The sequence below is a fragment of the Hemicordylus capensis genome, chromosome 14 (assembly GCF_027244095.1).
Source record: "Hemicordylus capensis ecotype Gifberg chromosome 14, rHemCap1.1.pri, whole genome shotgun sequence".
Taxonomy (NCBI): domain Eukaryota; kingdom Metazoa; phylum Chordata; class Lepidosauria; order Squamata; family Cordylidae; genus Hemicordylus; species Hemicordylus capensis.
The window spans coordinates 17,464,454-17,479,353 of record NC_069670.1 but is presented as its reverse complement, the minus strand read 5'-3'; the positions used below and the strand labels follow the sequence as shown (position 1 = coordinate 17,479,353).

General features: G+C 53.5%; 1 protein-coding gene across 21 annotated transcripts in view; it reads right to left on the bottom strand.

The window, feature by feature from the left end:
- NRXN2 (neurexin 2) overlaps window positions 1-14,900 on the bottom strand; it is a 366,798-nt gene that overhangs the window by 163,808 nt on the left and 188,090 nt on the right. For all 21 annotated transcript variants that reach the window (XM_053278159.1, XM_053278172.1, XM_053278167.1 and 18 more), the window contains one exon: window positions 14,263-14,382. In XM_053278159.1, the coding sequence (XP_053134134.1) occupies window positions 14,263-14,382 (120 nt within the window). The remainder of the gene's footprint in view (window positions 1-14,262; window positions 14,383-14,900) is intronic.

Here is a 14,900-nt window from a genome sequence, read left to right as displayed (position 1 = left end):
GCTTCCTCCCACAAAGGCGGCCAAGCCCCCCCTCGTCTCTCGAGCTGACACAGCAAGCAGCGACAAACAATTCCAGGGTGGCAGCTGTTCCCAGCCAGATGTTGCCATATAGCCCCCGCCTGCGCCCATCGGAAGCAGGTCTTTCATTGATGCAGGGCGAGGGAGGGAGCATGCCCACACACACACACACACACACACACACACACACACACACACACACACACACTACACACAATCCTGGAGCACTAAAAAGAGCCCTGGGCTCCTCCAAATCCCACTTCTGCCAGGTGACTCATTAGTACCTGGAGCCTCGGCTCCTCATGTGTAGAGAAGGAAGTCGGGGCCCAACTCACAGGCTCATCTAGCATCCGAGAGCTGGAAGGGGTCTTGGGAGGCCAACGAGGGCAACCCCTTGCTCAGGGCCGGAAATGCAGAATCAGAGCATCCCCAATGGATGGCTGCCCGCCCAGCCTTTGCTTGAAGACCTTCAGTGAGGGAGAGCCTGCCCCTACACACACACACACACACACACACACACACACACACACACACACACGGAAACGGGTCCCATTGTCCAACTGCTCTTGCCATTAAAACACTTATCTTAATATCCAGCCAACATCCACCCTCCTATCACTTAAGCCGATTCAATCTAGCCCTGCCCTCTGGACAGCAAAGGGAGAGCCATTGCCCGCTTCTGGGTGGCTGCCCTGTAGGTCTTGGAGGAGGGCTGCCATGTCTCTGCTTCCAGCACCTTCTCTCCTCCATCGGCCTTTCCTCGGAGAGCTTGTTTTCCAGACTTTCACTGCCCGTTCTCCTGAACCCATCACAATTTGCCTACTACATCCCTCTTGCACTGTGTCGCTCAGAACAGGACACAGCACTGCTGACGGAGTCTGACTAGCGCAAGACAGAGTAGAACTATGATTGCTCAAAAACTGTGGGTTCTGTTAATGCAGCCTGGAATCACATTCGCCTTTGTTGCAGCTGCTTCGTACCGTTGGCTCATGTTCAGCTTGTGATGGACTACAACCCTAAAATCGTGTATCATAGCCAAGCCAGGAATCCCCCATTCTATTCTTGTGCATTTGGTTTTCTTTCTTTCTTTGTGCCTAACGGCAGAACTTTGCATTTGCCCCTGATGAATTTACTTCTCTTTGTTCCAGGCCAGTTGCTCATTCTATCAATGCCATTTTGAATGTTATGCCTGTCTTCTGAAGCATTAACTATTCGTCCCAGTTTTCTGTCATTTAAAAGTTGGATGAGGACCCCCTCCATCCCTTAAACTAAATCACTGATAAAAATGTTGAAGAGTAGCAAGCCCAGGATAGGAACCCCACCAAAAACTTCCCTACAGTTTGATGACGGGCCATCGGTGAGCAATTTTTGAGTACGGTTTTCCAACCAGTTGTGAATCATCTAGTCCAAATTTGACCCGTTTTGCTAACAGAAATATCACAGGAAACTTTATCAAACTTGGTCAGTTTCAGCAATCAAGATCAATTATGTCCACAGCATCCCCACCATCCACTAACATAGTAACCCTATCAGGAAAGGAGATAAGATGAATCTGGCAGGATTGATGCTTGGCAAATCCATGCTACCTTCCTCTATTCACTGCATTGTTACAAAGGTCCTTACAGACTGATGGCTTTATCATGTCCTTAGGAACATAGGAAGCTGCCATATACTGAGTCAGACCATAGGTCCATCTCGCTCAGTATTGTCTACCCAGACTGGCAGTGGCTTCTCCAAGGTTGCAGGCAGGAATCTCTCTCAGCCCTGTCTTGGAGATGCTGCCAGGGAGGGAACTTGAAACCAAGATGCTCTTCCCAGAGCAGCTTCATCCCCTGAGGGGAATAACTTGCAGTGCTCATACATCAAGTCTCCCATTCATATGCAACCAGGGCAGACCCTGCTTAGCTATGGGGACAAGTCATGCTTGCCACCACAAGACCAGCTCTCCTCTCTAGTATCTTCACTGCTATTATGGAAAGCCAGTGTGGTGTAGTGGTTAGAGACCAGGGAGACCAGAGTTCAAATCCCCCTTCAGCCATGAAACTAGCTGGGTGACTCTGGGCCAGTCACTTCTCTCTCAGCCTAACCTACTTCACAGGGTTGTTGTGAAAGAGAAACTCAAGTATGTAGTACACCGCTCTGGGCTCCTTGGAGGAAGAGCGGGATATAAATGTAATCATCATCATCATCATCATCATCATCATCCAAATCAGGGCAACCATCCTGTAGTTTATTCTCCTTTCTCCCCCCCCCCCACCACCACCATTTTGGCAGAAATAACATTAGCCCATCTCCAGTCTTGGGGCACTTCACCCATTCTATGGGATTTCTCAAGACGATATGACAGAGATTCATCCAGCCCTGAAAACCTGGAGTCATTTAAGGTAGAAAAGTGTTTCCTGGCCTGTATCAGTCTTGAACGTCAACCCGGACCCCTCACCATTCACGCTGTTTTTGTGAGGTTGGGCACAGCTGCCCTTTGGAGACAGAAGCAAAACAAGAGTTGAGTAGTCCTGCCTTCTCTCTGTCAGGTGGTCACATTCCCCCATGGCTAAGCTGTGGGCCTCTCCCGTTTCCTCCTCCTCCCTTCCACCACTAAGCTTCTTGTGCAGCCACACTGGCATTTTTAGACACCGCCCATTTTCCTTTCTCATAGGAACCGTTTGCGGCTGTGCCTCCTTTAGCCACTCTTTCTTGTGGCGCTCCAACCCGTCTTGGGTTTCTTCCCCATGACTCTATCCAGCCACGGAATCCTCCCGAGCTCTTCTCTGAGCTTTCCTGAAATCCAAGATACACCTTTGCCTACACCCGCCGTTCGCTTCTCATAAGATCAACAATTCCCACACTGCTTCCCCTGCAAGGTTCCCACCACTTGAGCCTCACTGATTAACTCTCCCTTACAGATTAGGATCAAGTCAAGGGCAGCAGGTCCTGTCATTCCTTCCTCCACCTTCTGAAAGAGGAAACCGCCAAAAAAGGCAGGGCAGGGATTTGGTGGGTCTCTGAGGCTTTGCAGAGTTTGTCTCCCAAGAGATAACCGGGTAGTTGAAGTCCCCCATTATTACTAATTCTTGCTTCCTTGAAGCATCTGAAGTTTTAAACCATCATCATCATCATCATCAATGGTGGTCTGCAGTAGAAGCCAGCTACCAGGCTGTTCTTATGTCCTTCTGCAGTTATTTTTACCCAGATGCTCTCCTCCATGTTACCATGTTCTCTCTCTTGGATTCCTGTGCTATGCACACATTGCTGACAGATAATGCTACTTCCCCCTTCCCATTGCTGAGGATCAGCATAATGCAACTTGAAACAACATGGTTCACATCTGTAAAAGGCTGGGCAAATTAAACCGAAACAATGAACCAAAAGCTAGAACCCAAGTCAACCCCCAACCACATGCCACCGGTGGCAGGAAACAGGTTTTTCATGAGCATCGCAGGGATGTCCGGGGAAGCGAATCAGCCTTCCTCTTGCAATATCAGCCACCCAGGCCAATGGAAATTTGGGTCTGCCTGAGGATAAGCTAGCTTCTGCCTTAGATCTCTGAGGTCTCCAACCTCCCTCCCTTTTGTTCACGCCATCAGAGCGAGCAGAGCAGTGGCAAGGCTGAGCTAAGCCCCTTTCCCCGATGTCAGAGCCACAACCCACTTCAAGGCATAGATCTCAAGCCCAGGGGGTGGGGGGAAAGGGGAGCATAATTAAGTGTGACTCCTTCGCCGTTTCACTTTATTTTCCATTTCCCAGCTCCCGTACACAATCTCATTATGCCAACATAATTTTAATTTTATGTCAGATTTTAATATTGCCAACAATATACCTCTTCCCCCCCCCCCAAGTTCTCGCTGCTTTTCCTCTGCTTCACTGCCTGTTTCCACCCCACCTCCTCCTCCCGCTTACTGCTGGAGGCTGCCAGGCCAGGCAGAGGCCTTAATAACAGCCTCAAGACACTTTAATTTGCAGCTTTTAAAAGCCGTGTCATTTCTCCTTTAATTTTAGCACCAGGGGTTGCAAATCAACTACCCTGAGCTGCCTGCTTCCCACCCACGAGCTCACCTCCTCCAGCACAAATACACATGCTCCCAAACCCTCGCCACTCGTGGAAGAAACTCAGTGCCCCCTCGTGACACCCCAATCGGGCAAACTTTCCATCTCACCAACCATCCCTAAAATATTGGGGGGGGGGTTCCTCTGGATAGCCGCACTGGGAACCTCTAAAGACTAGGGCTCAACCTTGCAATGTGATAAAGCCAAGAGTGCCTCCAAGCATGTGCAAAATGCCTTTTGCTCCGCACTGTGTAACCTCAGCCATGCCCAATTAAGATATTACCCGTCATGCCTTCCAGCTAGGTTGGTTTTCCTCCCCAGCTCCTCTCTCAGAGACTATCACTCCCCCTACCTAGTTTGCTTGCACATGACTGAAAACTGAGATTGCAGACCGTTCCTGATGTTGGGTAGGACACTTGCTGGGTAGGACACTCTACTACCCCCTCTTCCCAACCGTGTGAACTGGCTCCTTGACCCGTAAACCAAGGGGAGAGGATGTGAAAGCATCTTTACACGGATGTGGGGCGAGCTCTCCTCTATGTGTGCACACACCTACCCGGTGCTGGCGTTTGCCTTCCTGGAGAGCAGGGAGAAGGGCATGAAAGCCAGAGATGTGTGGGTGGGGATCTCGCCCCCTCCCGGCCAACACTGAGGATGCCTACACCACAGCCGTTCCCACCCACCCTGCTGCCCTGGCTGCCCCCACTCCTGCTCTGGCCACAGCTAATGGCTTGAGAAAACACCGGGAGCTGCGGTCTCCGGTGCTCCCAACGCCCTCTCTTTACTGGAGGCCAGAACCCTTCACGGCCTCTCTAATCAGGAGACCATTAACGATCTGACTAATGGGAGGCAGAAGCTCCTGTGTCCTCCATCACCGGCCCAGACCCACCACCAGAAGAGATCCATCACCCATTCACACACAGACACACACGCCCCCCGGCCCCTATCTGCTCCCTATCAGCCATCTCGGAGAGGGCTTTGGGGAGCGGGCGCTTGTATACCGTGTGCCCCCCAAGCACGCCATCCCTATGCCAATGGCCTGAGAGGCAGGGGAGGACGCAAGTCGAATTCTGCGCTTCGGAATTAAACACTGCGTCTTAAAAGGTTTGCAGCCGTGGTGTGCTTAACTCTGACAGCTTCTTGAGCTTTCAGCTGGGCTGGGCTGGGCTGGGCTGGGCTGGGCTGGGCTGCAGACAGGAGATCTGGGCCAGGAATGCGGCTTTCAGAAGTGGGTTGTCAGTGGAACGGGTGGGTGAAGACGGAATGAGGTCACCCAGAGGTGGGACGTGAGGGGAGAGCTGAAGAGGCGTCTCCATGAGGTTCAGTCTCCAAAAAGGGAGGACCAAGTTGTTGTGCCGTCGGGTCGGTGTCGACTCTGGGCAAACACACAGCCCTGTGGTTGTCTTTGGGAGAATACAGGAGGGGTTGACCATTGCCTCCCCCTGCACAGTATGAGATGATGCCTTTCAGCATCTTCCTAGATCGCTGCTGCCCAATATACGTGTTTCCCCATAGTCTGGGAAACACACCATCGGGGATTCGAACAGGCAACCTCTTGCTCCCTGGGCAAGTTACTTCCCCCCTGCTATGGAGCAGCGTTCATCTCCTGCCCGTGGGCTTCCCAGAGGCAACTGGTGGGCCACTGTGTGAAAGTCCAGTTGCTGGACTAGATGGACCTTTGCTTTGATCCGGAAGGGCTCTTCTTATTTTATTTATTTATTTTTACATTTTATATCCTGCTCTTCCTCCAAGGAGCCCAGAGCAGTGGACTACATACTTAAGTTCCTCCTCACAACAACCCTGTGAAGTAGGTTAGGCTGAGAGAGAAGTGACTGGCCCAGAGTCACCCAGCAAGTCTCATGGCTGAAAGGGGATTTGAACTCGGGTCTCCCTGGTCCTAGTCCGGCACTCTAGCCACTACACTACGCTGGCTCTTCTTATGTTCTTGAGTCATCCTGTTCATCCCAGATAGGTGGAGGCCCACTCTGATTATTCACTCTTGAGGAAAACACACTCTGTACATGGCCAGAGGCACTCCCTTTATCCACAAATCTTTAGGAATGTGGAGAAACCACTGAGAACATTCTCTGAAAGTTCTTCTTGGGAAGAACCCTGAAATACTCCTCACATTTCTTTGCCGAGAAATTCCCGTCGCAGCCCTTCTGGAGATGAAAGGAGGCTAAATCTGCTTTGATTTCTGGTTAACTCCTGATCCCCTCTTCCAAGAAGCCCAGGTGCTTGGGATGCGGCTGCCTCTGGGGTGCAGCTGGAAAAGAGGGGCTGGGAGGCAGAGGATTCTGGGAGCAGGCGTGCTCAGGCTTCCTGTGAACAATGGCCCTGCAGCTGTGAACAAGAGTTTTCGCCACCCTGGGCTGTATTTCTTGGCCGGCTGCTGCGTAAATCTACCGGGCCCAGATATTAATGGCTTCCCCTCTGATTTACAGTCCGACAGGTTTCCTGTTGCAGGTGGCTGGCAGCCAAGCATGGGAATCTCAGAGAAGAGATGGGAGGACAGGGGGAGAACTGGAGGGCCCTGGGAGACCCAGGAATGGTGGGAAGGAAGAGCTGGAGGAATTGAAGTCATTGGAACATGGGGAGCTGCCATATGCTGAGTCAGACCCTTGGTCCATCTAGCTTAGTATGGTCTACACAGACCGGCAGCGGCTTCTTCTCCAAGGTTGCTGGCCAGAATCTCTCTCAGCCCTATCTTGGAGATGCTGCCAGGGAGGGAACTTGGGACCTTCCCAGAGCAGCTCCATCCCCTAAGGGGGCAATCTCTTCCAGTGCTCACACATCAAGTCTCCCATTCAGATGCAACCAGGGTGGACCCTGCTTAGCTAAGGGGACAAGTCATGCTTGCTACCACCAGACCAGCTCCCCTCCCTGTCTCTGTGTGTGTGTGTGTGTGTGTGTGTTTTACGGGCTGTGCTTTCTAAGAAAGGGAATGGAGCCATAGCTCAGCAACAGGACATCTGCGTAGCATGCAAAGCTTACAGGTTGAGTCCCTGACAGCACCTCCAGGTAGGGCTGGGAAAGAAAGCCCTACCTGGAGAGCTGCTGCCCATCGGAGTGGGCAATACTGAGCTAGAGGGACAGGCTTGGTCCAAGGCAGCTGCCTTGGGAGCTCTGCTGTCTCTCTGCCCAGCAAGGTACTGACCCCGTGAGACCTTGATGGCACAGTCCCTGCCCACTATGGCTCATTATCCTCCTGTACGTGCTCAGAGGCACTCTCGCCCGCTCCCAGTGCTCTACTGGTGATATACTGGGCAGAGGTATTCTGTTCCCAGCCAGCACCCTTTGGTCTCCAAAAGCACCGATGCCGTGGGAGAAGGAGCCACGAATCTCTCTGGAGGGCAAAGTGGGGGTGGGGGGTGGGAATGACACTGGGGGCCCTCCCCCCTCCCTCTCCAGCATGCTTCAGGGGACTGGCTTAATAGAGCCTCGTTAAAGAATCCTTGGACCTCGTTAGCCAGCCCCATGTCTCATTAAAATGGATCGCCCTGTCAGCCCCAATATGCACACAGCTTCATCAGATGCGGGGTGCAGCACGGGAAGGGTGGGGAGGAAGGATATCTGTAGGGGAGGGGGTCCAAGGAAAGGCGGAGGGGGGGTACACTCACACCAAGCAGACTCCTGAGAAGGTGAACTCCACCCCCCAAGAATTTGGAGAGAGCCTCTTCTGAGGCAGAACAGATACAAGACATTCCCTCTCCAGAACGGAGATGCAGCCGTTTCTGGGGAGGAGCAGATGGAGTGGAACCCACCGCCAGGGAGGAGCCCCGCTCAGAGTCCGATGGACACCTTGCTCCTGGCAGACACTCTGTGCCTTCAACAGGAAGGCATTCACATGTTAAAGCACTCAGCAGCACAGAGGAAAATGGTGATGAGTGGGAGAGGCGCCTGTTGAATTTCTGGTGGTCAAGAGCAAGCTGTGACCAGCACAGAGCTTCTGCTCTTTGTTTATGGGACTGTTGACCGTGTTGTCCTTGGAACTCCTGGCCTCAGGAGGCTTGCTCCACTGCGTCCTTCCAGGGCGTTCGCTCTCTGACCCAGTCCCCATGAAGTAGGTAAAGGGTTTTGCTAACCCTTGGACATTGCGTGACACTGGTGTGAATCCCGCCCACCCCACAAACCTCCAACTTCTAGCCCAAAGCAAGAGGAGCAGACAGGCCTGCGTCTGAAACACTACCACCTGGGGCCCACAAGTCTGCCAATTCTTTATTTAATATGTATGTGTATGTATATGTCACTTAAAATATTTATATAATTTATTAATATGTACTTACTAAATATATTCTGTAATATTAATTGCTATTAATAAAGAATACTTTTTCCTTGTGATTAACTGCATCCTTCTATGATCCAGAAACAACTTGCCTGAATGCCTGTTGGATGCTTTAATTTTTTTAAAAAATTATTATTATTTATTAACATTTTATACTGCCTAACCCAGTTGGCTCTAGGTGGTTCACATGAGTGTTCATTTATTTACGTATTAATAGGATTCCTTCGTATTATCAATGCTGAGCTTCAAAACTGAGCCTCCATGTTTCGGGGCAGCCTATCTGTGGATACCAAATGCAGGGGATGGATGACAAAGGAAGGCTGTTGCCTTCCCACTCCGCAGTGGGCTTCCCAGAAACCTTGGGCCAGCCGACGGCAAGGAGACGAGCAAGCAATTTTTACGATCTTATCATGCCGCTCTTAAGGACAGCTCTCCATCACCACCTGCCAAGTCGGCTCAGGGAGGAAAGCAGGCGAATAAGCCCCTCCCCGCCTCTGCTCTTCAGGCTGATTTCAGGGGACGGGTTTTGCTGGCAGCCGAGCGAGGCAAGGGATCCCGAGAGCACCGGGCGGCCCCTTCCTGGAGAGGGAACTGTTGGGGGCCTGGTGTTCTGGCTACAGGGGCAAGAGACAGAAGGCAATCTGCAGAAGGGGGCTGCTATTGGGTCCTCAATGGGCCATTGGGTGGCTGCCTGCCCGCCTGCTGCATGCATTCAGCAGTGCCACCGTCCCTCTCTCCCCCACACTTGTCCCATCATCCTCATCGGCCCCCAAGGGACACATTCCTCCAGCAGCATTAAGAACACATGTCAAGCCAGGGGGTGAAGAGAGAGAGAGAGAGAGAGAGAGAGAGAGAGAGAGAGAGAGACCCTAACCCAGCAAAGTGGCAGCGCATCTGCTTTGCACGCCGAAGGCCCCAGGTTCCCTCCCTGGCAGCATCTTCAGGAAGGGCTGGGAAAGACCCCTGCCTGAAAGCTGGGAGAGATGCTGCCGGTCAGAGCAGTAAAATGCAGAGCTAGATGGCACCAAGGGTCTGACTCAATTCCAATGTCCCGGTGAGGGCTGGCTGAGTTGCATCCAGGGGAGCAGGGAACCACACCTGCAGGCCCACACCTTGGGGTGGGGTGGGGGAAAGGAGCGGGATTTGCAGCCATCAGCCCTGTGGGTGCCAGGGCTGACAGTAGTGAAAGGCACTCTGCACATGCCCTGGGAGCTGGAGCACTGTGTTGTTATTGCTTCCGGCCCGGCGGAGCCTGGCATGACAAAGGGGCTAGGTTCTGGGGGAGGGCAAGGCCTGATTCTGGCTCCGCGAACTGACAAGCCCATCGCCTTCTCCCAAAGCCTCCAGAGGGAGGGGCCCCGGCTTCTAAGCCCCGCTCCCTGGGAAGGGCCGGGAGAGGTCCTGGCTCCCCCGCGGCTCCTGCCCATCTTTCACTTCCCTGACACGGTACGGAGGCAATTGCTCATGAAACACCGAGCAAAAGAGACTGTCAAGATAAAGACTATATTGAAGAAATGTGGGCTTCTCCCTGCCCGGGAGGGAGTCGTCTCCCCTGCCTCTCGTCCTTCTCGGCCACTGCCGCCGGGAGGGACGGAGTCCTCTTCGGGCCTCCTCCCCAGAGATGGAGACTAACATCTCTGTTCTTGCAAAGGCAAAGCAAGACGTCTCCCTCCTCTCCCTGAGACGGTGCTAAATATTTCAGCACGGTCACCCTCTCCATCTTCTTTCCTTGATGCAGAATGAACATCACCTGGCTCCTTCCTGGCTGTCTTATCTCTCTTGCCTCCACAACCTTGGCCGCCACCTTCCTGCGGAAAGCTGGCACCCAAATTTGAATGCAGGACCTACGGAGGGCGGGGGGGGGCCCTCTTCTCCCCTCCCTCAGTTTCATTCCCTCGCCGGCTTCTTTGCTCCCCGACTCAACCCCCATTGGCTCCCTGGCCTCTTCCCCCATCCTAGCCGTGGCCTGGTTGATGCAACCGTTTGAATCTAGGTTTGATGGAGGTGACCGAGATTAGCACGACTGTGTGAACTCACGCCAAAGTGGGGATTGCAGGTTCCTCCTGGTCCATAAACCCTTGGTGTGGGTTCACACAGTCACCTTATCGTCGGCAGCCCCCATTAAACCAAGAGTCAAATGACTGTGTGAACCAGGCCCGCGTCTCTCCAGTGCTGACCGAAAGACTTGCTCAGAGCCAGGCAGTGGAGTAGCCAAAACCAGGGCGATTCTGGTGCTGAGCAACGTTCAGGAGTAGCAAGAGCAACACACTGGAGCAGGCATCAGACAACAAAGAAAGTGATACACACACACACACACACACACACACACACACACACACACACACCTCGGCCCTAACCCAGTCCCCTGCGGCCTACATGGCACCCCCATCTTCCTCCCCATCCACCCTTGAAACTCACCTGGTTTCTGAAGTTCATGCCACTACCTTTTAATTTCCAACAGAAGCCACGAGATTGCAATCAATATTTCAAGCAACTGCAGGAATGACGATGAAGGCTTACGTCACCAAGGGATGGGGTAGTGGACTTGAGACTGGAGAGGACACAGATCCAAGTGCCCCCCCCCCAGCCACAAAGCTCACAGGGGGGGGGGCGCCTGGAGCCAGTCACTCCACTCAGCGACCTCGCAGGGTTGTTGTGAGGATAGGCGGTGGGGCGGGGCTGGGGCGAGAATCGGGTCCGCTGCCCTGAGCTCCTTGGAGGAAGAGCAGGATGGAGATGTACTAAATAAGTGCCATGCCTTTGCTTACATCCACCACCACCCAGCCTCCCAAAATCCACCAGAATACGCCCCTGCTTCCTTTTCTCTGTTACCTTCTGCACAGTCAACATGTGGGCTGTCATCTCCTCAGGGCAGGAGAGAGAGAGGCCAAGGCAGGAAAGAGGGGTGCACACCTGAACACAGGCGCTGGTCGGCCCCACATACTATGGCGCCGACGAGGAGGTGCAAAATGTTGCCATGCCCCCACACCCCTGAGGGTAGCTATCCCCTTTGGAAACCAACCCTTGCAAGTTCTGAAAGTTGGTGGGGGGGCAGAGGAGAGAGAAGCCTCTTCTTCTCTCCTTTTGCTGAGAACATAGGAAACTGCCATATACTGAGTCCGACCCTTGGTCTATCTCACTCAGTATTGTCTTCACAGACTGGCAGCGGCTTCTCCAAGGTTGCAGGCAGGAGTCTCTCTCAGCCCTGTCTTGGAGAAGCCAGGGAGGGAACTTGAAACCTTCTGCTCTTCCCAGAGCGGCTTCATCCCCTGAGGGGAATATCTTGCAGTGCTCACACTTCTAGTCTCCCATTCATATGCAACCAGGGCAGACCCTGCTTAGCTATGGGGACAAGTCATGCTTGCTTCCACAAGACCAGCTCTTCTGGCAGGCTTTGCAAGGAACATGAGAACATAGGAAGCTGCCATATACTGAGTCAGACTCTTGGTCCATCTAGCTCAGGATTGCCTACCCAGACTGGCAGTGGCTTCTCCCAGGTTGTAGGCAGGAGTCTCTCTCAGCCCTCTCTTGGGAGATGCTGCCAGGGAGGGGACTGGGAACCTTCTGCATGCAAGCAGGCAGGTGCTCTTCCCATCTCCTGAGAGGAATACCCTACGATGCTCACAGGTAGTCTCCCATCCAAATGCAAACCAGGGCGGAACCTGCTTAGCAAAGGGGACCCGTCATGTTTGCGGCCACAAGGCCAGCTCTCCTCCATCTTGCTGCCCCCTCAATAATCTGTTGCCGGAGGCGACTTGTGAAAGGGCTGCCCTTGCTCCGAGCTTTCTTTCCTTAATGGAAACCTGCAATGTGCAACGTCTGTTGATGGTGTAAGGCATCGTAATGGTTATTGTCATCGTTTTCTCTCCTTTCATGGCTAGTCCATTAAGAGCACTGCTGGCAAGAGGCTCTTCTGAAGCAATACCGGGGAAGGGGTGCCATGCAAACCCACCCACCCGCAAACAGGAGCCCCCCCCCTCTGCTTCACGCACACCAACCCTTTCCATCTCAACTCTGGATTCCCAGTCAGAGTTTGGCTGTAGAGCCCATCCCGAGGAAGCCACAACAGGTGACAGCCGCGCCAACCGGTCCAAAGCCCCAAACGGATAGGGAGCACCCGGCCTGCAACGTTCCAGCCCAGACAGAACGCAAGCAAACACCGAACAACACAACTCCCGTTTCCAGCGGACGTGCGTCACAGTCCAAGCCCCTTTCTCTTGTTGACAAGGCTTGTCCACACAACCCTCGCCCGGGTAGGAGGAGGAACGCCCCGCCAGGGTCGGGCAGCCGGGTGCTCTCCGGTTCGGTGGTTGTGTGAACTCCAAAAGCAAGGAAGGAGGAGGGGAGAGGATTCACGGGGGAGGCGGGAGCTGGGTCAGGCCGCTTTTCATCTTCCCTTGGTAAAATGTGGGGGGAGGTGTGGCTCTTTTGCTTCAGAGGTGGGAGGCAGAGCTTTCTGTAACGGGGATCCCCAGATGTTGACCACAACTCCCACCATCCACAGCCTAAGGCTGCTGCAGGTGGGGATGATGGTTGTCGTAGTCCACAACATCTGGGACTCTCTGTTACAGACCTTCTTCTACACTGGCCCTCATCCTCCAACGCTGACATAAATGCACAGATCGATATGGAAGACATTTCTACTGATAGTATGAAACGTAACAGTTCGGAGGATTTCTGTATACCAGTTCAACAACATCACGGTGAAATTTACATGGTTTAGTCAACAGTGTGTTTGGCATTGGCTCATATTTCCTGCTTTCTGCAGCCGGCTTTGGGGCAGCAGCCAGGATGCCCAGGTGATGGGCACACTAACAGAACAGAGCAGCATCCTGCTCCACCAACACTACCCACGACCAGTGAGCCACCCCCGTGACGGCCTGTTCAGTTTGGGGCAGCTGAGCCACCTGATGTCCTGTGCCCCAGCAGAGGCGCTCTGACCCCAGGGGGCCTCCAAGGTCCTGGGGGGCCTCCTGTAGCCCCCCTGCACCTGCCCCGCCACGCCATACCTCCACACACACCCCAATTTAAGCCACCATGTGCACAGCTGAGTGGTAAGCCGAGCAGGCCTTACCTCCCCCCTACCTGCCCCATGGCGCTGGCGTCATGGGCTGACAACCATCGATTTCAATTGAGCGGGCGTGCTGGAGCGCCTTGCAATGATCAAGATCTGCTGGGCCAAATGGACAGGCCTAGTGGTTACTCCAGCTGCTGCTGGGGGGGGGGGAGGCAAGGCCTGCTTGTCTGCCTACCCCCACTCCCTGGCCCCACCTCTGAGCCATGTACATGGCAGCTTAAATTATGTAAACAAACATGGAGATATGGTGTGGTGGTGGTGGGGACACGGGATGGCTGCAGGAGGCCCCCCAAAAGCAGGTTGGGGGGCCCTCATGGCGGGGGCGGTGTGGGTACCCCAATTACCTAGGCTCACCCTTGTGCCGCAGACAGGAGAAACCCTTCAGAAGATAGACTGTCTGGCAACACCCCCCACCCAATGAATGAGGATCAACCCAAGCGGGGCTAGCCTGCAAAGCACCAGCACTGCCCCACATTCCAGCAGTCCTATCCCCACAGCCCCACCTGTAGCTTTCCCAGACAGCAGGCTTTACTGAGTTTGAAGTCGCCCCAAAAAACAGACACAAAAAGTGGATTTTTTTTTTAACCCCGGACATAAATCAGGCTAGGCTCTACCATGCAATGAAAAACCCGAATCGTGTGTGAAGTGTCCCCCAATCTTCCGCACGGACTTCAGCACGAATCCTGCCAATGTGCGAACACACCCCCTCCATTCCAAGCTAAAAGCCCCGGCTGCAATTGTCCTTGTGGGAATCCCCGCCGCCCTCCGGCTATGTTCACCCCTCTCTGGCATCCCCCCCAAACCACCACCACCACCCCTCCATCCTCCCACGACTTACGGTCGTTGCACACTGGGCCACCGTACGAGGTCATGGTGCAATCACAAGTGTAGCCGTCCCATTGCTGAAGGCAGACGCCCTGGTTGGCGCAGGAGTCCTCCGTGCAGGTGGTGCTGGGACCTGGCGGGAAGGACCAGAGAGAGAGAGAGAGAGAGAGAGGGAGGGAGGGAGAAAGAGAGAGAGAGAAAGAGAGGAGGGAGTTTCAGCCAGCCTGTCCCAGGCCTCTCCTCACCCTGCCTTTTGTCAAGGACCATGTCGCACCATCGTCATTATCATCACTGCTCATTCATTACGACCACCACGACTACTATGACGTATAGCACTTTTCGACAAAAGTTCTCCAAGCAGTTTACATAGAAAAATTAATGTAAAAAGAAAGAAGACGGGTTTCCTGTCCCCATAGGGCTCACATTCTAAAAAGAAACACAAGGGAGTCACCAGCAACAGTCAGGGACACTGTGCTGGGGATGGATACGGCCAGTTGCTCTCCCCCTGATATAAGAGATCCACCCCTTCTAAAAGGTGCCCCTTTGCTCAGTTAGCAGGGATAACCGTATTTACCCGAAACAGGAGATGACTGTGAATTTAAGACACACACCCCCTTTAAAAATACAGATTAAATAAAGGTTATACCTACA